A 24,540-nucleotide genomic window follows, 5' to 3' on the forward strand; every position below is an offset into this window, starting at 1 on the left:
AGCAAGGAGGCAAATGTTTCTGGAGGAGATGAAAGCCTCTTGTCATCTTTTTTGGAAAACAACATTTTAAATGAGAGAGAGAAAATGATGTTTTTAGCCATCTCATGGCTGGTTTTTGGTCAAGTGTAATGCTCTCCTTTCAGCGCATATGACAGTCCCGTTTTCCTATAAGCAGTGGTGGATTCAGCCGATTCGCACTTTTTTTGTTGAGGTTGGCGAACCGGTTGTTAAAATGACACTTGTAATCAGGGTTCTCTCTAAGGTGGGCGCCTGGGCAGCCGCCCAGTGTGAAAATCATAAGTTTACAATCCTTGCTCTTTTTAACATTCATCTGCACAACAGTGTATTCTAAGCACCCATAGTAATGTTCATTCCATCCAGAGGTGAAAAAAATTGTAAGGGAGGATGCCAATCAAGAAGCAATATGGAAATATCTTAAATAGCAGTTGGTTTATTTATTTTTGTCAGGTATTATTTAATATTTTTATTAATATTTTAACACTCTTTCTTATAACCTAGTTTTGTGTACCTCTTTTATTGTTCTTATTTAAGTATTATGAAATGCATGAAATAATAAACTAACTTTTGGTATATCTTTTTTATACTTAAAAAGGTCATTAGGTAAAAAAAAAAAAAAAAAAAAAAAAAAAAGATCATTAGGGCAGAGAACCAATTGGTAAGCTATTTGAATCCCACCATTGCTTATAAGCCAAAAAGAACTCCAGGAGGAAAAAGAAGAAGAAGAACTCCAGGAGACCCCCCTCACAAGGCTATAAGAAAGTCTCCAGAGGCCCTTTCTCAAAACTGTAAAGATTTCCCCTGAAGTCCACCTAAAGATTCCTGCCCCTGATCACCTCCAAAGACCCACCCGCCCTCCCGCGTGCTCCACAGCCTGTCCAAGACCCGACTGACCAGTGACTTGGTCCAGCTTGGCGCACTGGTGCTTCGTGCAGTCAATCCAAATGCCCAGGTAGCCAGTGTGGGAGCCATGCAGGTAGGCCATTCGCCCATCCATCAGGCTGAGCAACATCAGAGCTGCGAGGATGCTGAAGACGAAGGACCAGCCCCTCAGGATGAACTTCCTGTCCTTGTACCAGGAATAGTTCAGGTTCGCTGGGAAAGAGCAGAGTTCTGGGGACCCGGACCTGCCTGCACCCCGTGCTGCGTGCTAGTGCCCGTCCCCGATCCAGCCTCATCTCCCTCCCCACTCGATCTTCGCCTTGTGCCCCACTCTCAAGCCCCGTCCACCCAAACCCGGATCCCAGCCTCATCTCCTTCGCTGTCCCTGTCTCATCCTGTTTTAACTTTGTCTCCAGCACCGCTCAGCGCCCCCTGCCGCCCACCGTATTCTCTGTCCTCAGCCCCAAACACAACCCCGCCCTCCTCTCCGACGGTCACGCCCAAGTCACTCCCCACCCACAAGCCCATTCCAAGCTCAGCCCCCACTCCATTCCCTGGTCCCCAAACCCTAGAACCATCCCACCCTCAACCTCATCCCCTGCTCTCCTTTGCGGTCACAAACCCCGACCCAGGATACACACGCCGCCGACACAGGTCCCAAAGTGTGTTCCTGAGGCCAAGACTCGTGGTGTCAGAAGAATGAACACAGGGGGGTGCGCCCCATGTTCGCCAAGCAAGCCCCTCTGCTCCTGCCGACCTGGCCCCGCTGCTCTCGTATCTCCAGCCATGCTGGGCTTCACTGGTCCCGTCCACACGCCAAGGGTTGCCTACCTCGGTGCCCCCACTTCTCCCCCGGGCACTCTCCTTTCACCTCCGCCCAGACTGCCCTGATCACCTTCACCTCCAATGTCAGTTCTTTCACATCCCCTTTCCCGACACCCACCCCACCCCCCAGCCTCAGTTCTTGGTCAGGAGGCTCATTAAATAAGTGCTCCTGCACTACAATGTGCAATTCTTCACGCACTCACCATTCATTATTTCACTAATTTTTTTGTCCACTACCAGTCTTCCCCGCAGACCTCTATGAAGGTAGAGGACAAAGAGCGTGTGCTCCTGCTGCACCCCAGCACCTGGTACACAGCCTTTGCTGGTTTTTAATGAAAAGGTGTAGTGCAGGGGTCCCCAAACTACGGCCCACGGGCCACATGCGGCCCCCTGAGGCCATTTTTCTGGCCCCCACTGCACTTCCAGAAGGGGCACCTCTTTCATTGGTGGTCAGTGAGAGGAGCACTGTTGTGACGGCGCCGCAAAGCACCGCACCACTCACGGTCAGTACTACTTCCGGTGACGCAGGACGCACGCATCACGGCTCCGGAAGTGCGTCATATCACTTATTATGCTAGCAGTGACAAATATGGAACCGGACATTGACCATCTCATTAGCCAAAAGCAGGCCCATAGTTCCCATTGAAATACTGGTCAGTTTGTTGATTTAAATTTATTTGTTCTTTATTTTAAATATTGTATTTGTTCCTGTTTTGTTTTTTTACTTTAAAATAAGATATGGGCAGTGTGCATAGGGATTTGTTCATAGTGTGTTTTTTTTATAGCCCGGCCCTCCAACGGTCTGAGGGATAGTGAACTGGCCCCCTGTGTAAAAAGTTTGGGGACCCCTGGTGTAGTGAATGAATGTGTGCATAAATGAATGGGAGGGTGCCTTAATGGTATCTAGTAATAGCAAGTCCCTTCTCTTCTTCTATGGTACATCTCAATGTGGGTTTCTGGGGAAGTTAGGTATTGGAACCCAGGAAGGAGTTTAGGGGATGGAGAAAAAAACCTTTTAGAACCAAAACCAATGTCCACAAAGAGTAAAACTTCAGCAGGTTTTTATCACAATGGGTTCTATGTGCTTTAGCATGCTGTTAACCCATGTCATCCTTCTGACAAACCCTCTGAAGTATCATCATCTCTGTGGACAGATGAAGAAACAGAGGCATAGAGCAGTAAAATATTCATGTAATTAAAGATACAAAGGTTGGCAGAGGAGGGGTTGGCTTTTGTTTGTCTGTTTGTTTTTTAAAGGTTTTTTTTATTTTATTCTTTTTTTTAGAGAGAGGAGAGAGAGAGAGAGGAGAGAGAGGAGAGAGAGAAAGGGGAGGAGCAGGAAGCATCAACTCCCATATGTGCCTTGACCAGGCAAGCCCAGGGTTTTGAACCGGCGACCTCAGCATTTCCAGGTCGACGCTTTATCCACTGCGCCACCACAGGTCAGGCCTGTTTGTCTATTTGCTCGCTTCCTTGCTTGTTTTTCAAAAGGCCATCACAAAAGCCAAAGGAAAAGATGATGGAAACAGCCGTTTCCAAGTCCCCACTGCTGGCAGAAAAGGCTGCAGGGCGCGTCAGGGCAGCTGCACCCCTGCGGGCCTCTCTCCAGCCCTTCTAAGGTTGTGGATTGTAGGTCTTTGAGGGCAAAAAGCAGCCCAATCTTCTTTGGGTCCCTGAGGCTTCGGGGAAAGGTGGAGAAAGACAAACAGAGAAAGAGAGGGAGCTAGGAGAGACATGGAAACTGAGACTTTAATAAGTAAATAAATGGGTTCAGAAAGGGCCCTGGAAAGGGCATGAGGTGGAGGAGGGGGCCAGGAAGAGGGAATTGTAAATTCAGATCCCAGGCCCTTCAGAAACTGTAAGAACTGATCTCAGAGATGCTGGTGACTCAGCCCTACCTAGTCCTGACCCCTCTTTAGCCCTCTTGTCTCCACCCTGCCATTGCGCCCTACGCCCCACTCCACCCCTGCCCTGTCCTGACACCTCTCTAACCCAGCTGTCACCTCTTCTTGACCAAATCTTGACCCTGCCCGGACCCCACACTGAACACACCCAGACCCACACCCAGACCCAGACCCAACCCCATGTCACTCACACAGGTCTGGTGAGGGGTATGTGTCCATGGCCAATGCCCCAACTTCCTGGAACCCCTCCAACTGTCACGGAACCTCTCCCCGCCTCCAGCTGCAGGCCAGACTGAAGCCCTGAGGCCTGCCTGTGGACAGTAGGAATGACCAAGAAACACTAAAGAAGGGACAAAGAGATCCAAACCCAACAGGACAGAGTCTGAACCCCGGAGAGAGAGCAACGGACTTCCAGGTGGTCATAGAGGTGCTGGAGAGAAGGGCTAAGGCAGTTGGCAGGCTGCTGAGTGCATCAGGGGACTTGCCCGGTACCTCCACATGTCCCAGATGTCCCAATCTGGCCAACACAGCAACCAGACAGATCTTCCAGAATCTCCCAACAACACTACCCAAGATGAGACTCAAGAGCCTCCACCCATTGTCCACACTCAACCGGTCAGCACCCAAGAACCTCCGTCCATTCTCTACACTCGCAGGGTCAGCGTCCAAGAGCCTACGCCCATTAGTCACACTCGCAGGGTCAGCGTCCAAGAGCCTCCGCCCATTAGTCACACTCTCAGGGTCAGCATCCAAGAGCCTTCATCCATTCTCCACACTCGCCGGGTCAGCATCCAAGAGCCTCTGCCTATTAGTCACACTCGCAGGGTCAGCGTCCAAGAGCCTCCACCCACTAGTCACACTCGCAGGGTCAGCATCCAAGAGCCTTCATCCATTCTCCACACTCGCAGGGTCAGCATCCAAGAGCCTCCGCCCATTAGTCACACTTGCAGGGTCAGCGTCCAAGAGCCTCCACCCACTAGTCACACTCGCAGGGTCAGCATCCAAGAGCCTTCATCCATTCTCCACACTCGCTGGGTCAGCGTCCAAGAGCCTCGACCCTCTATCCACACTCGCCGGGTCAGCGTCCAAGAACCTATACCCTATATCCACAGTTGCCGAGCCAGTGTCCAAGAACCACCATCCATTAGTAACAGTCACCAAGTAAGTATCCAAGAGACACCATCCATTAGCCAAAGTCATCGAGTCAGTATCGAAGAGACGCCATCAGTTACCTGCAGTTCCGATGTCAACACCCAAGATGTTCCACCAGGTTTCCAAACTCACCACATCAGTGTCCAAATACCTTGGGTAGTTACCCACACACCTTTGACCAAAATAGAATCAGTTTCCTACACTAGTGAAGTCAGTCTCCAAGACAGCCCACCAACCACCTGGAGGTCCCACTCAAGTTTTCAAAGCTTCAAGTCACCAACCTGGGCCAAAGTTGATGCCCCCACTTCAGTTACTCTCAGCCCCGAGCCCAGTATTGAAAGCATTGAATCAATTTCATCAACTCTCAAGAATTCCAAAGTCTCTTTGTCCAGTAGCAAGGCCAGCAAAAATACTCTAGAAAGCACCACCTACAGAACACCAGCAAACAACTCGATGAGCAGTGTTGGCAGGTAAGAGGCAGAGCTTCAGGCAAAAGTTCTGGGTTAGAATTCGGGGGGAGGGGGGCGGGAGAGCAATCCAAGGTCAGGGATCAGGAACATGGCTGGAGGCTGGACTTAGGTGTGGCCCGGTTTGGAAGCTGGACCTGAAGACTGGCCCTGGGTGAGGCATGGCAGAGAGGCTAGACCTGTGACTCAACCTAAAGACTGAATTTGGGGAGTGTCAGGGCCTGGAAGCTAGATCTGGAGGCAAAGGAGCCTGGAGGCTGAACCTGGGTGAGCATGTCCTAGAGGCAGGACCCGGGGGTTGGGGGAATACAAAGCATGGAGGATGGACATACGGAAGATTGAGTCTGAAGAACAGGGTCTGGCAGCTGGACCTGGGATGGGTGGGCTGAGTGACTGGGTTCAGTGCTGACACTGGTGTTGGGTGCTCTGCCACAGGTTTAAGGAGAAGCATCGACGCATACAGGCACAGCTGTCCATAAAGAAGTGGATGGTGAATGAGGCCAGGATGGCCAGCTTCCATCTGAGTCTAGCACTGACCCTAGCTGGCATGGTGATCATTGGTCTCGTCTCTCTGCACCAGCCCTGGATCCACTTCCGGGTGCCACTGACACCCCCTGGGGACCCTGCTGGCCCCCTGACCATCCCCATCAACACCATCTTCTTTGAGCGCTGCCATGACATCTCCTGCCTGCATGAGCAAGACTACAATGCTTGTAAGGCCTTCCCTAGACTCACCATTCCTGGAGCTCATTTCTCTTCTGTCCCAGGGGCCCCTTTTGGCCTTCCCTGGGATGATCCTCACCACCCTGGGTTTGTCCTCCCTTCTCTGCGATGGTTTTCACGACCTCTGCATCACCCTCCCTTCCCCAGGATGGCCCTCACTGCCCCAGGACCCTCCTCACTGCCTTATGCTTGTCCGCACCTACCTGATATTCATCCTGGTGTTCCTGATTCCCTTCCTTTCCCAGACTTGTTGGACTTTGCCTGGGCCTTCCTCATCTTTGCCAGCCTCACCGGCTTCTGCCTCTGCTTCATGCACATAAGCATCCCCCTCTTCGTCAGCTCCAGCTTGCCCATTCTGCTCTTCTCCAATGTCATCATCAGCATCCTAACAGGCATGGCACTGAGATCCTTCCTGTAGAGACACCGAGATGAGGTGTACCTTGCACAGTGCCTACCATGACACCCAACCCCATCCCTATCCTGACCTCTGGCCCCAATCCAAACCCTACCCCCCAACCCATCCCAATAAAAAAATATATATATATATATCAACTTCCAACCTAACCCTATCTTCAGCCCCAATACCGGCCCCCATTTCCCCTTCCATCTCCATCACCATCAAATCTCAAACGCATCCACCTCTCCTTCCATGATATCCATGCCTGTCTCCAACTCTTATTTACTTTTTTTAATTTTTAATTTTTACAGACACAGAGAGTGAGTCAGAGAGAGGGATACACAGGGACAGACAGACAGACAGGAACGGAGAGAGATGAGAAGCATCAATCATTAGTTTTTCATTGCAACACCTTAGTTGTTCATTGATTGCTTTCTCATATGTGCCTTGACCGGGGGGCTACAGCAGACCGAGTGACCCCATGCTCGAGCCAGCGGCCTTGGGTCCAAGCTGGTGAGGTTTTGCTCAAACCAGATGAGCCCACGCTCAAGCTGGCGACCTCGGGGTCTCGAACCTGGGTCCTCCGCGTCCCAGTCCGACGCTCTATCCACTGCGCCACCGCCTGGTCAGGCCTGTCTCCAACTCTATTCCAATTCAATCCTCTCTCCAACATCCAAGCCATCCCCAACCCCTTTACAAAGCTTAACACCTAACCGCAACCCCATCCCTATCACCTGTGAACCTCACTCTCAATCTCAACCTAACCCATTCCTATCTCCATTCTCTTACCAATCTCCAACCCTTTCATATCCCTAACTGCAAACCAACACCAGCCTCAACCTCAGCCTCCATCCTTACCCCTCCAACCTCAACCTCTACCTAGTATCCAACTCCATTTCCAGTTCCAGCCCCATACAAATCCTGTCTACCCCACCACCACCTGCTCTGTGATTTTGTTCAAGTTACTTAATCTCTCTGAGCCACAGTTTTCTCATCTGTAGGGTGGGGATAAAATTTCCTACCACGTGGAGATGTCATGAGGTCTGAATTAGAAAATGTCAGTACTCGAGGGTGGCTATTACACATGTCCTTATCTCCATTCTCCTGCCCAAGTAACTCAACATTTATATTCCAATTAGAATGCTTTAGTTTTCCACTTGCATGCCAAGTCAGACTTTTTAGAAAAGGAGACAGTGGGGAACACTTAATTAGGAAATGAAGGATATTGTCTTCTCTGGTAGTGACTGACCTGAACTCTCAGTTGCATCAAGAGGACATTTTTGCAGAGTGACAGTAAAGCCAAGAAGGGGGACCACTCCACTTCCTATTTCCCTGTTAGCCAGTGTTATTTGACCAAGTTTACCTATTAGTTCTTCCCATTGTTTAAATATTATATAAGGTATATAAGGTGGAAAACCCCTTGGTTTTTGTCCTCTAAAATAGGACATTTTTATAAGAAAGTCATTTCCATCCATTACCCCTTTTAATTAAATGGAAAACACTTTCTATATTATTTTTCAATAACATAAAGGAAAAAATCACCCAGTACTCCATCCACTGACTGAAAAACAAGACGTTTCTTTTCACAACTTATCTTTTATTCCTGTCATTTCAAAATACAGTCAAAGTAGCTAGAATGACAGAGTTCTCCATCCACTCCCTCAGAAGCCTCAAATTAAAGAGCCAGTATAATGATAACAGTCTGTCTTGACTCGTGAGGGCCCACTACGTTCCAGGAAATGTGCCAATCTCAATAACTCTTGATAGCCAAGGAGATAGTTCCTGTGATTATGCCCAGTTTACAGATAAGGGCGATGTGGCTCAGAGAGGTGGAGTGGCTGCCCTAAGGTGGGAGGCAGATGCAAGACAAGAACTCCAGTCAGTTGGCCCCAAAGCCCACATGTGGTTTTAGACACCACCATTGCCTGCTCAAATACCAAGAATACACTTCCAATGTCATTGACCATGACATTGTTGGAGCCTGTTATCTTGCTTGTAAGCAGAGGAACAGGGAGGTGAAAGAAAGTGGGAAAATAATGAACAAGAGAGCAAGGCAACCGCACAACCAAGGGCAGGGGTCTTCACACACCAGCTGCCCAGCTTCCTAACACCTGTACTCACGCAGGGACCAACATGATATTGAGTATCCTGTTCTACCTGATGCAGGCCAGTCATTATTTGCAGGAAGGCATGACCTACAGCCTGGGGTACAGCTTCTACCTGGCATGGATTGGCGTCTTCTTCTTCCTGATGAGTGGTCTGGGCTGGAATGGGGTCGGGTTTGAGCATGGGTTGAGGGATACAGATGGCGACTGTGTGGGAAAGAGTTCAGGATGAGAATGGAGCTGGGTTTGGGGTAGGAAATGGACTGAGGACAGTGTCAGGGATGGGTTAGGTTTGGGTGTGAAGATGGGGATTGGAGAAAGTGAAGGTGAAGGGGTTGGGCTCAAGTTTAGGGGAGGGCTTGGGGACAGGATAGGGGATGAGGTGGAATTGGGGATGGGATTGGATTTGGAAATGGGTTAGGGACAGTGTAGAGAATGGGGTTGAGTTTGGGTTTACAGATGGCTTTGGGGACCGAGTGGGGGGGTGTAGTTGGGCTTGGGGAGAGAGGTGGCGTCAAGGTTGGACTGGTGAACTCTACATCTCACCCCCTCTGCCTTCTTCCTCCCGTAGGTTTCTTTTCTTACCTGAACTACATTGATTTCTGGTTCATGATGACATACCACACCATCTGGACTTAGGACGACATGACAAGGACCCCACTTCTGGCCTGCTCCCACAACTCTCTGCCAAGCACCTGACAAGCCTGCTCTCTGGCCGCCACGCCTGCCAAGATTCTTGTCCTTTTTCACTACCCTCTGTATCTCCCCCCCACTCAGATTACTAATATGTATTTTTAAATCTATATTTTTGCTGTAAATATCCTTATAGCTCAGTAGCTTGTGTTTCATTGCATTGCCATTCCTTTGTGGGGCCATCCCTTGGGCCCTTTGGGGTAGAAGGATGGGACTCAAGCATAGAGGTGGGGGAAGGGGACTCAAGAGAAAAAGACTTGAGGCACAAGGTCAGCAAAGAAGATGGGCCAATTGTTTCTGGCATACAGACAGTGCTTAATCAACTTTTATTAAATAGTTGATTGCCCCCAAGCCCTTTGGGCTTCATCCTTTACTTTTGAGACCCCCTAATAATTTGCCCCTCCTGAGGCAAATTCTCCCTACACAATTCACCTGCCACCACCTCCTCTTTCTTCTCCCCAAATCTCCCAACAGAAGACTGTTCCTTTTTAAGATTTTTTTCCTATAGGCTCTCATTCTTTCCCTAATTTTTAAAATTGTGTTTATTTCAAAGGCTGTTGTATGTAGCAGACTTTATCAGATGGTTTGGGGCTAACAGAGAGTCACTTACTGAATAGGGTAGGGTTGAAACTCAAGTACAAAGATATATCATTGTCTGGGTTCCCCTGCAGGTCTCTGACCTGGAAGTCTCGTTTTTATCCCTCTCACAAAAGTGGTTAAGCTATCAGGCTTTGAATCTAAGATCAACCACTTACTAGGTCTGGGACCTGTGGCAAGGTGCAGAGCCCATCTGGGTCTCAGTGTCAACTGTAAAATGAGAATAATGATAAAACTTCAATATAGGCAGAGTTTAACATCATACCTGGTTCACAGCATGGGCTTTTTAAGTGTTGCTACAATAATCGTTCCTCTTGTCTCCCACATAAAAAAAAAGCTTTCAAATTTGTTCATTTTTAACACAGACTGAGCTGTATCTATGTGCTAGACATTGGATCCATATAGCGGTGATCAAACTAAACACAAATCCTTGATTTTATATAACTGACTTTTCAGCTAGGAGGCAAATATATATATATTTGACCACATATATATGACCACAGTTAGGTATGTTAGGGTATACATGTTATGAAGAGAAAGAAGTGAAAGGGAAACTAATCTAGGAACGAGAGTCAGTTATAAAGAGCAAAGGGGTGGAATTCCATGCTGAGGTGACATCTGAGCAGAATCATAACTGAAAAAAGGGAGCAAGCCATGGGGTTAGATTGGGGAAAAGAGTTCCAGGCAAATGGACCAGCAAATGCAAGGGTCCTGAGGTACAAATATCATTGGTAGGTTTTAAGAAGACCAGGGAAACCAGTTTGCTCCTGTAGCCTGGACAAGGGAGAGAGAGGAGGGAGACAAGTGCAGAGAGGGGGCCGGGGTCAGAGCACTCCCCGCCACGTGACCACAGTGGGGATTTTGCTTTATTCTGACTGAGGACAGGGTAGGAAATTTTCTCAAGATGGGAGTTTTGTCTCTTCATTTCAGACTACAGACATCATGGGAGGAGGTTCCCAGGGAAAAAGGAGGAAAAAAACCCGAATGACCAGGGAAAGCAGCTACACAAAATGTGTTCTGTTCTATTCTATTCACACAAGGGAATACATGGTGTGTGTGTGTGTGTGTGTGTGTGTGTGTGTGTGTGTGTATTTTGAAAGTGGTGACCTCTGGTGAGCTGAAAAATTGTTTCACAACACTGTCAAAATACACGCCTTAGATCAGTGGTCCCTAATCCCCGGGCCGTGGACCGGTACCGGTCCACAGGGAAAGAATAAATAACTTACATTATTTCCATTTTATTTATATTTAAGTCTGAACGATGTTTTATTTTTAAAAAATGATCAGATTCCCTCTGTTACATCCGTCTAAGACTCACTCTTGACGCTTGTCTCGGTCCCACCCTAAAGGCCAGTCCGTGAAAATATTTTCTGACATTAAACCGGTCCGTGGCCCAAAAATGGTTGGGGAGCACTGCCTTAGATCTCCATCTCTACCAAAAATCCAAGCCCACAGGTCTTCGAGAATCTAAACGGAAACTGAGCCCCTAATTTTTTTTTCTTTTTTTTTTTTCATTTTTCTGAAGCTGGAAACAGGGAGAGACAGTCACACAGACTCCCGCATGCGCCCGACCGGGATCCACCCGGCACGCCCACCAGGGGGCGACGCTCTGCCCACCAGGGGGCGATGCTCTGCCCATCCTGGGCGTCGCCATGTTGCGACCAGAGCCACTCTAGCGCCTGAGGCAGAGGCCACAGAGCCATCCCCAGCGCCCGGGCCATCCTTGCTCCAATGGAGCCTTGGCTGCCGGAGGGGGAGAGACAGAGAGGAAGGAGAGGGGGAGGGGTGGAGAAGCAGATGGGCGCTTCTCCTGTGTGCCCTGGCCGGGAATCGAACCCGGGTCCTCCGCACGCTAGGCCGATGCTCTACCGCTGAGCCAACCGGCCAGGGCCTAAGCCCCGAATTTGATCCTCCCTAAGTAAGCCCCAAGAGTCCACTCCTCAGCCCTTCCCCTCTCGGACTCAGGAATACTGGACCTCGGCCCCTCCTCTTCCAGAATCTGAGCCCAGCCTTCCGGCCGGGCGTCCAGGCTAGGGTCCCGCCTCTCACCACGCAGGATCAGCCTCTAACTCTGCACCACGCGGGCGCTCTCCCAGAACTCCCCTGTCAATCTCAGCTCTGTCTCCACCTCCCACTCTGCGGCTAGGAGTTCCGCTTTGTCGCCCCACCCGCTGCCGCTTGGGTTGTAACGCTGGCAAGTCCAGTTGCTTCCCTTTCTGGCCCCGCCCCCAATCGAGGTCCTTCCTCCACGACCCTCATCTGGGGCCGTCCACCAAATTTCCTGACGCTCATGGCAGCATAATGGGAGGCGATGCTTCCTTGTTTGTTTTCTTCGGCCTCCAGGACAACGTCTTATGCCCTATATGGGAAGATTCTAATGGAAAGAGGCACTGTTCCTTATCCAAGCACCAAAGAAGAGTTTTCGACACCGGCGCGTAAACTAGATGCCTCGGGGCGGAGCCCAACCAGGCCGTGGGGCGGGCCTCGCAAGCGGCGCGCGCTATAAAGCAGGACGCGCGGCAACTCGCGCACACCTTGGAGAAAGTGAGGCTTGGGTGAGAGTGTACTTAGACTTTGGCCTCGTTTTGTCTGCGCGGTGGGGTTTGGGGATTTGGGCACGCGGGTCATGAGATGACCGGGGCTTGGGCGGGGTGGCCACGTTGTCACATGGTTAGGATCACAGCCTTTGTGATGGCCCTGCAGAGGGACGCCTGGGGGTTCCCGGCGGGGCGGGCGATGGCATCTGGAGCGGGTGCTGGGTCTTTGGGGGCGCTCACCGAGGGAAGGACGCTTGCCGCCCGCATGCCCTCCTTTGTCTGCACGGCAGGCCGGCTGCGCCATTTCTGCACCCACGTTGCAGGCCTCCGCCATCTTGTCCATCTTTCATGGTGGGTGGGCGTGGGGGAGGGACTCGCGTGTGACATCGAGTTCTTGTCAGGTTTCCCCATCCGGTGCTAGCTGTACGTGCTTTCGTTACGGTATTGCTACTTTTTTTTTTTTCCAATGCCAGGCGGCTGGCCTTTTTTTGCGACCTCGAACAGACTTTGAGGGAGGGAGGACCCCAGGGGTCACTATGGAGGAAAAAGTGGGGGTGGGGGTCTCGACGTGAATTACTGGTTTGTTTCTGAGAAGCAGGTAGGAATGGTCTTAAGAGAGAACAAATGAGGTCTTTGTTCACCTTCGAGAATCTGCACACAGTCACTCCAAATTAAACGTTAGTTCTGGGCTCATGTGTCCTGAAGGTCTGGGACATCGGTGTCGGGGCTGCTGAGCAATGCCACACCCCTGCCAAGGCGCCCAGCTTGCACGCAGCAAGCTATTTTACTTTTTATTGAAATCTTCAGAGACACAGGAAATACATATAAACCTAACAGGTCTGCAACATTTCACACTGTGTGTGTGTTACTTGCGCTTAGTGTTTTGGAAGTAAATGTCCTATTTCATTCCAAATAGTTATCACTGTGGCCCTAAAATAACATTTACTACTTAAGAACAATGCCATTGTCACCCGTGATGTTTCCCCCTCTTGAAGTGCTGTTAGTGGGGTCTCTGTCCCTGAAGGTGAGTGGCCTTGAGGCCTGGATGCAGAAGGACTGGGGCTCCTGTGATGTTCAGCACTAAGCTCCGATCATCCCTGAAGACACAGTGCCCCCCTCCCAGGACCCTTGACACCTGGGGGTCTGAGGGGCCCTGGTGTCAATGTTCTCTGGACCCCCAAACTATTTCCTGGCCCACTCTCACCAAGCCCTTTCTGTGTTACAGGTATCTCTTCAAGCTGAGGGGCCACCCCCCACCACCCCAATCTTGGTAAGAACTCTTGCTCCCACTCCCTGACCCACCCAGGTCTAAAATCACCCACATTTGGGGTGACTTCACATAGCCCCGGGACCTAATTTTTTGCCAACAGTCATGCTCAGTTTTTACATACAAACCCCAGCTCTGCTGTTTGTGGTGTCAGTCAAGCAGTTATACTCCTGAGCCTCAGTTTCTGTGTCTTTAGAGCCGACTCAATACACCAAGAGCAGATGAGTGTCCTCTCACAGTTGGGGGGAAGAGGCTCAATGTATCCTGCCTTCAAAGGAAATAACACAGGATGTAAAAGGAAGAAATATACATATATTTGGGTTGAGTGTGGGGAGACTAATCAGAAGTCTCATTTTCAGACTTAGCAGAAGAAAAACAATGGCTTGTAGCATTATCACTGTCCACTGCAGTTCTGTAGATTGGATACAGTGTATCTGTCGGCCATGCTGAGACAGCTTCCCATGAATCACATGCACTTGAACTGATACAGTTAGTAAAGCTCCCTTTCATCAACACAGTAGCTGTTAAAGTGATACAATGTATCTGGCAAGTGTTTCAAAGACCTGAGTCATGAAATGGCCTGGAAACATGTTATCCAAAGAGCAGCAAGTGTTCTCAGCTCTAGGAGGGTTTCTCCCCTGTTCCTTGGATGTCAGGAGTGGAGAGAACACAGGTGAAAGAGGACAGAAAGCATGTTCTCAGGGTTCTCAGAACTTGCTGGCAGGCCCTTTAGGGAGGAGAGGTTGCTTCCCTGGTGAGCTTAGATTGGGGTATGGGGTGGGGTGGGGTGAGAAGAGTATAGAAAGTCCCAACAGGCTGGGGAAGACCTAAGGGTCATTGGCCATCTATTAATTTCTAAGGCATCCTGGTCCCACTACTGGTAAGATGGAAATGCTCTATTCTGTGTTGCCCAGTTGGGTAGCCACTGGCCCTGTGTGGCTCTAGACTACCTGAAGTGTGGCTAGTTGCAACTGGGAACTAGATTTTTAAATTTTATGTAAATTTGAATAGTGTCTTTGGGGCAATACATTTCTACTGTGAAGGGTTTCTGGTTGGTAAACCGTAACTCTCACTAGGGAGTGTTTGCTGTGTTTAAGTCCTTTTGAGGATTAACTCCAGATCTTCCCCGGTTCCCATTGATGGGCTCTAACCGTTCCCTGGTTCACAGAAAGCTCTGGTGCCTCCGCTTCCCCAAGTAACAGGGCAAGGAGTAACCAAGGCTGGAAGCTGTGCTGAGTTAAGGGGGTGCCTCCTCCATCTCACTAGATTCTGCCACCAGCCTGCCTGTCACGTGATTCCACTTTCAGGGTGGGGCTTAGGTCACTTCCTGCAATTCACAGGTGACACCCAGGGATAAGCCACTGAGGTGGTGATGGCAGTTGCCTCTTAGAGCTCAAGGGCCAAGGACTGGTCATTTTTCCTGCCTGGATCTTTGAGCTCTTGTCTATGCCATCCCCTTAGGACTGTAGGCAGTGGGGCCCCCATGATGTCCAGCACTGGGCTCTGACCTCCCCTGAGGACACAGTGCCCCCGTGGGACCTTTGACACCCAGGGGTCTGAGGGGCCCTGGTTTTGGGGAGGGATGAATGGGGGACCATGGTGGCCCTTTACCCACTGACCTCTTCCCTTCCCCCATTCCTTCCTGCCTGCAGGGGGTTCCTCCAGAAGAAAACAGCCCCACCATCCCTCTTGGTAAGAACAGAAGAGGCACCCTCTTATTAACACCATAATTATTCACTTTTTGATGTTATAAACTTATAGTTATTAAGATTTATAAATAATACTAATACTGATAAAAGATAAGTGCTGGGCACCTACTCTGAGCCGGACAGTGCTAAGCACTAGTTCAGCTAGTCCTCAGTAACCCTGCGAACTGGGCACAGGTTGTCCCTGTCTCGAGGCTGAGGACCTGCGAGTACACAGAGGCTGATTTCCCTGCCTTCCTCTCCTTTCTGAGACGGGGAGGGTACCTTCTGTGCCTTCACACGCATCGGGGGGCTGTACGGTGACGGGGTGCTCTCAGTTCCCATCCCTGCAGCTGAGGCCGTAGAACCAGGGAAGTTGGTTTCAACCCCACTTCTCCCTGAGGGCCTTTTGTGACTTGTCTGCCTGGCCGAGGTGGAGGTCCCAGCTAACGGTGTTGAGAGTCACCAGGGAGGTGGCAGGCTAGGGGTCATTAGTGCCAGCCCCTGTAACCCCTGAATCTGCATGTCACACCTAGATTGTGTGGCCTCCACTGTGTGGGGACTGGTGGTGGTGGGGGGAGGTAAGGAGGTAGATGCAGGAGTGGTTGGGATTAGATCAGAAACATCTGGGTGACGCTTGATCAGGGACAGAAGGGGCTCCCCTTGGGGTCCCTGTGATGTCCGGCACTGGGCTCTGACCTCCCCTGAGGACACGGTGCCCCCCTGGACCTTTGACACCCTGAGGGTCTGAGGGACCCTGGCTTTGGGAAGGGTGCTTGCCCTGTTCCCCACTGACCTCCCCTCCCCTACTCATCCTGCAGGCGGCTCTAGGAGGTGAAGGGCCTGGCCGTCCCTCTTGGTAAGAACAGAAGGAGCTGCCTTGTTTACGCTTCTAGAATGTAAAAATTTTGGTAACAATGGAAAGGCGAATGCTGAGCGCTGGGTCTATGGGATCTGCACAGTAACGCTGGGGAGTGTGGTGGAGTGACGGGGGTTAGACGGACGGGATGGGGTGTTGCAGGGACACATCCTGTGCTGGGGCCCCCATGATGTCCAGCACTGGGCTCTGACTTCCCATGAGGACACTGTGCCCCCTGGGGCCTTTGACACCCAGGGGTCTGAGGGGCCCCAGCTCCAGGGAGTCGTTGAGGGGCTGTAACTGGTTCCCCTGCCTGATAACCTCTGTGTCCTTGCCCGCAGCTCCTGTGGCACCGCCCCTTGGGCTCCCCCCCAGGGCAGCTGCCACCATGGCCGAGAGAGCGCTGGCGCCCACCCAGGCAGGGCGGGGGGACCGCTACTACACGTACACCGAACTCCTGGCCATCTCCCGGCGCTTCAAGCAGAACCCCAACGAGCTCATGATCACCTGGATCCTGCGGGTTTATGACCAGGGCGGCTCGGCCCTGGCCCTGAACTCTGGGGAGCTGGCGCTGCTGGGCGACCTGACCGGTGACGCCATCTTCAACTACCACTGCAAGGGCTTGCGGGGCGGCTGCCAGACACTGCTTACCTGGCTGCTGCAGGCCTGGCGCCAGCGCTGGGAATCCTTCGTGCACTTCGAGGCCACCGAGCTGCCCTTCCGGCCCTGGACCACCATGGAGGAGGGCATCCAGCTGGTGCGCGAGCTGGGCATGCTGGACTGGGTCTACCGTGAGCCCATCTCGCCGCCCGCAGCCGAGCAGGTGCCGCGGCCCGCGCCCGAGGACGTGCCCTTCACGCAGGGCCTGCAGCGCCGCCTGCTGACCGCCGCCCCCTCCGAGCTGCGGCTCTCACTGGTCAGCCTGCTGGTCAAGGGCATGACGGTGCTAGAGGCAGTGATGGAGATCCAGACCATCGCGGATGTCGGCCTGCTCTGGCGCCACAGCCAGCCAGGCCGCGCCAAGCTCATGCTGGGGCCCAACCCTACGCGCAAGGACCTCCTGGGCTGGCTGCTGAGCCACGGCGTGCCCAAGGAGAGGGTGGACAAGCAGCCCACCAAGGTCCTCCTGGAGCTGTACATCAAGGAGGCCAAGCGCAGCCGTGGCCACCCAGCCTATGTGCTGGGGGAGGAGCAGCCCCCACCACCCTACTCAGACCAGGCATGTGGGGAGGAGCCCCCTGTGCGCCCTGACTAGGAGCCTGGGAAGGAAGCTAGGGGAGCCAACAGGTGGGGAGTTGGGGCCCCTCTGGGGCAGAGGCGATCAAAGCCCCTAAGCGGTCCCAGGGTGGACTGAGCAGCTGCCCACCTGCTCCTGAGCCTCCTGTAAGCAGGCCAGCCCACAGTTTTTGAGGAACCCAGAAGAAAGTGTCCTTGTCCCTAGCTACCCCATAGGTGCCACCGGCTGGCTGGACACACAGTGGCTCCTTAGAGACCCACAGGCTTGTTACCCTTTAGCCCTGGTGGTGTGGGTCAGCACCCACCCCTCTGCCTCATGATCCCCAAAGCACTACAGGCCCAGTGGGGAGACCCCACGGCCCACAACATGAAGTTGGTACCCTTTTTCTTAAGGTTATTTTTTTTTTTATGTATTGTTTTTATTTTAAGCATATACAGCACTTGGTTTTAAGGACACTTTTGTCATGGTTTTTCTCCTAAGACTTGATGCTGCAATGCCTTCCCCTTTTAAAACAGACTTGCTGCTGCTCACCTGGGACAGGGCTGCCAGGCCTGTCTAATCGATCCGTCTGGTGCACGTGTGGTCCCTGGCCCGTGTGTGGGTTCAGGGACAGGGCTGCCGGGCCTGTCTAATCGATCCGTCTGGTGCACGTGTGGTCCCTGGCCCGTGTGTGGGTTCAGGGTGTTGGGGCCAAGAGTCAGGCATTTGTGAGGGTGGGCAGCCCTGGCAGGTGGGGTGGGGGTGGGGGTCAGGGGACTGAAATAGCTCGCATCGCCATCTGTGGCCTGGTGCTCGATGCAGCTTCCAGGCGAAGCCGAATCCAGAACCCTCCTAGGGCACAGGCAGGGGTCGTGTACAGTTGGGGGGGGGGGGGCTGTCCACGAGCCATCGCAGCGATCTGCTGAGGAGAGGAGAGGGCTGTGCACACATCACCCGTGGGAGCCACTTGGCAGCCGGGCAGGGGAACTGTGAGCACATGGTTGGATCTCAGCAAGAAGCTGATCTCCTCCCAGGACTAGAAAGTGCAGAGGGCGTTATGGGACATGGCTGCCTTTCCCTTCTAAGGCCCTGTGGCCCCTGCCTCTGCAGAGACAGCGAGTGGGGTGTCTGGGGCCCCTCAGCGATGGGGGCTCCCTTCAAGGCCCCTGATTCCCTGCCCACAGTGCTGGGAGGTGGGCAGACCTAGATCAGGCTGACAGCCCCAGCCCTTTTCCTCACAGTCCAGAAAGGATCTACACTGATCCCCACAGAAAGGTTGGGGGGTACTGGTAGCTCGGAGTGACTTCCAGCCACAACCGCACACACACACCCCTCTGATCCCCCCCCCCCCGTAATGGCTACCAAGTGCTTGCTGCACACAGACATTCTTCTCCCCCCCCCCCCCAAGTGCTCTAATCTGGGTGTTCGCACTTTTGCTCAGTGGTGCTATGCACGTGGGGCAAGGCCAGACCAGCAAACCCCCAGACTTTGGAGCCTGGTGCCTGGCATGTGGTGAGGAGGAGTTGAAGGCAGGAGCCTAAGAACTGGCCTGCAAGCCACACACCTGGGCCCCAGCGAGTGCTCACGGCCTACCATTCTACTGTTAGGTGTGGGCTAGCTTCCAATATGACTGAGACCTGAATTTTACAGTTCATTTAACTTAAATGGCCATACGGCAGCCATGAGAGCATGGTACCAGCCACATACTCTGCTGGTCCTGGGAGGTTAATTTCAGAGGCCGCGATCTGACAAGTCTGAGTCCTGGCTCTGCCAAGTGAGCTGGGAGCACAGAGGTAGGTCACTTGGAGTCAGCCTCTGGGTCTGTGCTGACCCGACTTGGGGCCCAGGTCTGCACTCAGGAGCAGAGAGGACTAAGGGTGCTGTCGTCTCTAGGGCCATGAGTCTGAACAGTGTGACCCACAGGGGCTCACCCGGCAGGCACAGCCTTGTTAACAGGATCATGTGCTGATAACGTCCTCACTGCACACTGCCATGCCTGTAGGGCAACATGCATAAAAGACGTCCATACACGGGCACTCCACCAGGCAACAGGCCACGTGTGCACAGGGACTCATCACAGACACCTACTGACACCCTGCACACTCATTAAAGTGCAGAAACGCTCACACCAGTGTAAACACATGAACCACACGCCTGGATGAGCCTGTGCACGCACAGGTGCAGACTCCCACATAGAACCGCTGACGGCTTCCAGGCTGGGTGCCTCCGCCTTCCCCACGCACACAGTAAGTCACGGAGCCAGCACAGCAGGTGAGCAGACATGTTGGGATCCAGGGGCAGCAGTGGGGGAGGGGTGCGGTCTGGCAGTTCACACAGGGTCCCCCCAGGCCCGCAGGCAGCCAGGTCTCCAGGCCAGCAGGCCCAGCCCCAGGCTGAGCACTGCCAGCACGGCCACAGCCCCGGCCAGCAGGGGCACCACAGTGGCTGCAAGGAGAACGTGAGCGGTGGTGAGTCTCGGGATTTGACCTGTCCTACGCCCACCCGACGCCAAGGGCCTCACCCGTGGGGCTGGCCGGCTCCTGGGAGCCATGGCAGGGCAGCCCATGAGCCGGAGGCCGGGCCGGGGCGGTCAGCTGGTGGAAGCGGCCCAGTGGGCAGGGAGCTGGGCACCCAGGAAGGCTGAGACTCAGGGGCAGGCTGGTGGAATCGTTGCGGTAGAAGAGGGAGACGGTGACATTCCTGCAGGGAGAGAGGGGGCAGTGGCACCCGGGTCCAGGTCCCTCCTCACCTCCAAGCCACTGAGCTCAAATCTGGGAAAGAGCATCCTGCATGCAGGAACAGACCCCTTATCGGGCCTGTCAACCTCCGGATGGCACCCAGGCCACTGCCTGGGCTGCGACCCCTGCCTGCCATCCACCCCTTCTCCTGAGAGCTCTGCCCTGCCCATCCCCCTCAGGCTCCCCTCCTCACCCTGCGTCTTCATCTGGGTCCCCAAGGCGCCTCCGGAACTCGAAGCCAAGGCAGGCAGCATAGGGTGGGGTGTGCCCATCGTAGAGGCCCAGGGCCCCTTGGAGGGCCAGCAGGGTGCTGTCGTGCTGCCGGCAGAGCAGGGCTGAGATGGCACCCCACGTCCTGTGCTCTAGGCGCCTGCATCCAGCTGCCTCCCAGACCCCTTAGACCATCACCCCCAATCTGCTCACCCTGAGGGCCGTCCCAGCAGTTACAGGGAGTCATTTAATAAAGATTGGTCAAATGGATGCCAAGCATGCTTGGAAGCTTAGTTAAACAGCCCGTCTTTTTATTATTATTATTTATTATTATTATTATTATTATTATTATTATTATTATTGAGAGGCAGGAAAGCAGAGACAGACTCCTGCTTTTGCCCTGACCAGGATCCACCTGGCAAGCCCCCTGTGGGGCCATGCTCTGACCATCTGGCGCCGGGCTTCGTTGCTCAGCAACTGAGCTGTTTTAGCACCTTAGGTGAGGCCATCCTCAGCACCCGGGGCTAACTTGCTCAAACCATTCAAGCCATGGCTGCAGGAGAGCAAGAAAAGTGTGTGTGTGTGTGGGGGGGGGGGGGTATAGAGAAGCAGATGGTCATTTCTATGTGCCCTGACTAGGAATCAAACCCGGGACTTTCACACACTGGGTTGACACTCTACTGCTGAGCCAACCAGCCAGAGTGACAGCCCATCTTTCTAGAAGAGCTAAATTCTTTCTCTCAGAACACCACCACCTCCTCCCCCCTTCCAGATGCTATACCTCGAGTGATATGTGGTCCAAGAGTATACTTGGCAGATATGAGTTGCCCAAGGCGGTGGGCTGAGGTTCCATTGAGACCACCAGCTCTTCTTCACCCACCCCACCATCCTGTCATCCTTGCGCCCACATGGCACTCACTGCCTCCCTCCCCAAAGACTCACAGCTGAGTACATAACCATCTTGAGGGGCAGCCCCAGGCGCTGGACCCGGGAGAAGTTGGCGAGGATGGCTTCCAGCAAGATCCCTGAGATTCAAGAACAGGGTGTGAAAGCCCCAGAGGGAGCTGCCCTGGCCCCCAGCCTCCCAGCCTCCCAGCCCCACGCCTCACCCCCTGTCAGCTGGGCCTTCTCTGCCGCGCGGGGTGGGCCCACATGTGCCCCAATATCCAAAGCCGAGATCTGGGCTAGCATCCTCAGGACATCTGGGGAGGCCCAGGAGGGAAGGGGGAGACCGTGAGCTTGCTGGGGAGAGACAGGGAGCGAGGACAAGGTGACTGGAATGTCCTGAGTTCTCCCACCCTCCCTGTGCTTGTCCCTATAACCTGCCATCCTCTCCACCCCCCAATCAGAACCCCTTATGAGCTGGGTCTGGTCAGGAAGTTGTGGGTTAGGCGATAGTAATCACCATCATTTCACAGTCCAGAAACCTTGATCTGAAACCCTTGGGGCCAAAGGTGTTTCAGAATTCAGACTTTTGGGATTTTGGACCAGTCAGATGGTGTCAATACCACATACCTCCTCACATTCAGCAGGGTCTGGGGTAGCCCCTTAATCATATGCATTGCTAGTCCACTATGCAATTAGAAACACCCCCACAAAGTGGGGGGACCCAGCATGTGAAGAGCATCACGCCATTGCAGGTCAGCTCCTGCTGCCTAAGTGTGGTTGGGGCACATTTTGGAGAACGGAACCACAAAGGAGGAATTGCAAAGATGTAGTCTCGAACCCAAGTGCCGGCCTCACTGTTCTAAGTACGTTGTGTGGGTTCGCCCATTTTGATCTTCACAGCAACCCCAGGTGGTGTCCATACAGGCGTCACCAGCCCCATTGTGCACATGGGGAAACTGAGGCACTAAGGGTTCAGTGACTTGCCTGAGGGGACATGGGTATTGAGTAGCAATGCTGGGACTTGAACCCAGATCTCCTTAACCCCCTGGCTGGGTGAGAGAGGCAGGGGACTCACCTGACACATCAGCGTGTCCAGAACCTTCCAGGCCCTGCGGAGCGGCTCTCCAACCAGTGAGAGCCCTGTGCAGTTCTCCAGGTGAGACAGGAAGTCCTGGGTGGACCGGGCCAGGTGAGTCTGGGGGCCCACCACCGCCCCGCCTCTCCGGGTCCCACCAGCCCCACTCACCGTCCAGCCCTCCAGGGCCAGCTGGTACTCGGCAGCCTCCGTGGCCTCACGCAGCAGCTCCCGGTATCGGGGACAGCTGCGTGTGGGGAACCTCAGCAGCTGGAGGAAACTGAGGCTCAGAGCAGATGGCAGCATGACTGAGGGTCGGGGAGTGGGGGCTGTGCGGCCCTGTCTCTCCCAGACCTGGCTGGGCGGCAGGGGCCAGCGGCTCACCTGGGACAGCTCGGTCCCGGGGGAGGTCTCATGCTCTGAGCCAGCTCCGGCTCCCAGGAGCCGCCCCCTGACGCCTGGCACTGCTCTCCAAGTCTTTGGCCCTCTCCTCGGGGTCTCTGTCTCTCTCTATTCCTCCCTCCCCGCCCCCAGCCCTGTCCAGTCCCCTGACCTTGTCCTCGGCGGCGGGCACCGTGTGCACCGGGATGGGCCTCCAGGAGGCCTCGGGGCGGCCCGGGGCGGCCTCGGGAAACAGCCCTGCGAGATTGGCCTGAGCGCTCTCCAGCGTCCGGTCAAAGTCTGTGCTGCGAATGTACACCTGGGGGAGGGGGAGGGTGGGCAGAGGCATGATGGTCACAGGGTAGGGGTGGGGTGGGGGGGATTGCAGCTAGGGTCAGAGATCCGCTGCGGCGGCAAGCCGAAAGCTTTGGATGCACTTTGGACTCGAAGTTCAGGTGTCAGTACATGTCTATCAGGGGCAGAGGTCAGAGGTCAAGAAGAATGCTTCTCATTGGGGGATGTCAGATGACAGAAGAGGAGATAGGAACAGAAAGTCAGACTTGAAGGGTAGAGGTCAAAGGTTTGAGATCAGAAGGGCAAGTCGATTCAGTGAAAGTCGAAGACGGTCAAGTTTTGGAGTCAGAAAGTCTGGTGTTGGTGAGAGAAGACAGGTAAAAGCCAGAGTTGATGGAGGTCAGAGGTCAAGGTGTGACTCAGGTTGGGGTGGGGTCAGAGATCAGGTGGGTTAGTCAACGATTCAGGGTCGGAGATCAGACATAGGGTGCAGATCAGGTTGATGGGGATTAAAGGCCAGAGGTGGAGGCCCAAGTAGATCAATGGAGTCAGTAGGGGTCAGAGGTGGGAGGTCAAGAGGCCAGATGAAGGTCAGCATGGCAGTACCTCCTCCCGCCGGAACTCAGGGCTCAGAAAGGTCTCATAGCGACTCCTCAGGAAGCGGCCCAGCTCCAGCTGCTGGCGGACCCCCTCCTGTGGACAGAGCAGGCTCAGCAGACCCCTCCTCAACCGGCCCAACCACTCACACCCAACCCCAGCTTCTCACCAAGGTCAGCTGGCCCAGGCCACGCGGCCACAGGGTCGAGAGGGCCTCCTTGTGTGGGTCAGTGGGATAAGAGGCCAGCGGGGCCCGGTCGCCATGGCGGAACACCTGGGGAGGGGACTCGGGTCAGGGCTGGCCTGGAGGAGGAGAGGGCCCAGGAGGGGGTGGGGGCACCTCACCACAGCCACGAACACCAGGGGTCCTTCCAGGAGGGCCGGGGGCAGCAGCAGCAGCAGCAGGAGCAGGAGACAAACAGCCGGGTGGCGCCGAAACCCTGGCCCGGCCATGGCCACACAGCCAGACGCTGAGCTCAGCCCGCGGGCTGCCACAGTCCCACCTGCCCATTACCTCCCAGCACCCCCTCAAGGGCAGGTCCCAGCACGCCTCCCCAGGAGCCAGCTCCCCCGGGGCCTTCGCCAGCCTCAGATTAACCCGCTGACTAACCCATTTAGTCTTTACCACAACCCCAGGTGCTACTGACACGGTTATCACCGTCCCCATTGCGCAGATGGGGAAACTGAGGTGCCAAAGGGGTAAGTTGTTTGACTGAGGGAACACCGCTAGTGAGTGGCAGGCAGAGCTGGAATATGAACCCAGGTGCTCGCAACCTGGGCACAGAGGCAAGAACACCTCCACCTCCCGCCCCACGTTCTAGACTCACAGTCTCTGCTCTCTTCTCACACCCTGCACCCCACTCTGTTCCTTTTTCATCCCTTACATGCTGGGGCTCTTTGAGGGTCTCTTGGGCTTCATGGAGATGTCCCCTTCTTCTGGTGAAGAATCAGGATGTTCACCCACGGCTGGCCAAAGTCACCCTGGAATTGGATGGGCTGGGTTCAAAACCTAATTTGACCATTTACAAGC

At 53.8% G+C, this 24,540-nt stretch overlaps 2 protein-coding genes and 4 non-coding genes across 8 annotated transcripts; 5 read left to right on the forward strand and 1 right to left on the reverse strand.

The window, feature by feature from the left end:
* The first annotated feature begins 12,262 nt into the window (after positions 1 to 12,262).
* LOC136332122 (Friend virus susceptibility protein 1-like) lies at positions 12,263 to 17,803 on the forward strand. Of its 3 annotated transcripts, XM_066271420.1 has the most exons (5): positions 12,264 to 12,318; positions 13,526 to 13,570; positions 15,220 to 15,259; positions 16,074 to 16,111; positions 16,453 to 17,803. In XM_066271420.1, the coding sequence occupies exon 5, from the start codon at positions 16,500 to 16,502 to the stop codon at positions 17,364 to 17,366; it is 867 nt and encodes a 288-aa protein (XP_066127517.1). In that variant the 5' UTR covers positions 12,264 to 12,318; positions 13,526 to 13,570; positions 15,220 to 15,259; positions 16,074 to 16,111; positions 16,453 to 16,499; the 3' UTR covers positions 17,367 to 17,803. The 3 variants fall into 3 exon arrangements, with proteins under 3 accessions (XP_066127518.1, XP_066127517.1, XP_066127515.1); XM_066271421.1 differs by lacking the exon at positions 16,074 to 16,111 and having other exon boundaries at positions 12,263 to 12,318; XM_066271418.1 differs by lacking the exons at positions 12,264 to 12,318; positions 16,074 to 16,111 and adding an exon at positions 12,380 to 12,433.
* Positions 13,360 to 13,454, forward strand: LOC136332445 (small nucleolar RNA SNORD88). Its single transcript, XR_010730708.1, has one exon. It is a non-coding gene; the product is annotated as a small nucleolar RNA SNORD88 (small nucleolar RNA).
* On the forward strand, positions 15,043 to 15,134 carry LOC136332443 (small nucleolar RNA SNORD88). The gene has a single exon (XR_010730706.1). It is a non-coding gene; the product is annotated as a small nucleolar RNA SNORD88 (small nucleolar RNA).
* LOC136332444 (small nucleolar RNA SNORD88) lies at positions 15,919 to 16,010 on the forward strand. Its single transcript, XR_010730707.1, has one exon. It is a non-coding gene; the product is annotated as a small nucleolar RNA SNORD88 (small nucleolar RNA).
* On the forward strand, positions 16,291 to 16,381 carry LOC136332442 (small nucleolar RNA SNORD88). The gene has a single exon (XR_010730705.1). It is a non-coding gene; the product is annotated as a small nucleolar RNA SNORD88 (small nucleolar RNA).
* Positions 17,804 to 19,656: 1,853 nt separating the features above from the next.
* ACP4 (acid phosphatase 4) lies at positions 19,657 to 23,963 on the reverse strand. Its single transcript, XM_066271417.1, has 11 exons — positions 23,856 to 23,963; positions 23,680 to 23,784; positions 23,520 to 23,606; positions 22,792 to 22,938; positions 22,410 to 22,508; positions 22,239 to 22,334; positions 21,385 to 21,517; positions 21,218 to 21,300; positions 20,259 to 20,383; positions 19,849 to 20,027; positions 19,657 to 19,772 (listed from the first exon to the last, which is right to left on the reverse strand). The coding sequence occupies exons 1-11, from the start codon at positions 23,961 to 23,963 to the stop codon at positions 19,657 to 19,659; spliced, it is 1,278 nt and encodes a 425-aa protein (XP_066127514.1).
* Positions 23,964 to 24,540: the final 577 nt, after the last annotated feature.

Source organism: Saccopteryx bilineata, chromosome 3, assembly GCF_036850765.1.
Source record: "Saccopteryx bilineata isolate mSacBil1 chromosome 3, mSacBil1_pri_phased_curated, whole genome shotgun sequence".
In the NCBI taxonomy this organism is placed as follows: Eukaryota; Metazoa; Chordata; class Mammalia; order Chiroptera; family Emballonuridae; genus Saccopteryx; species Saccopteryx bilineata.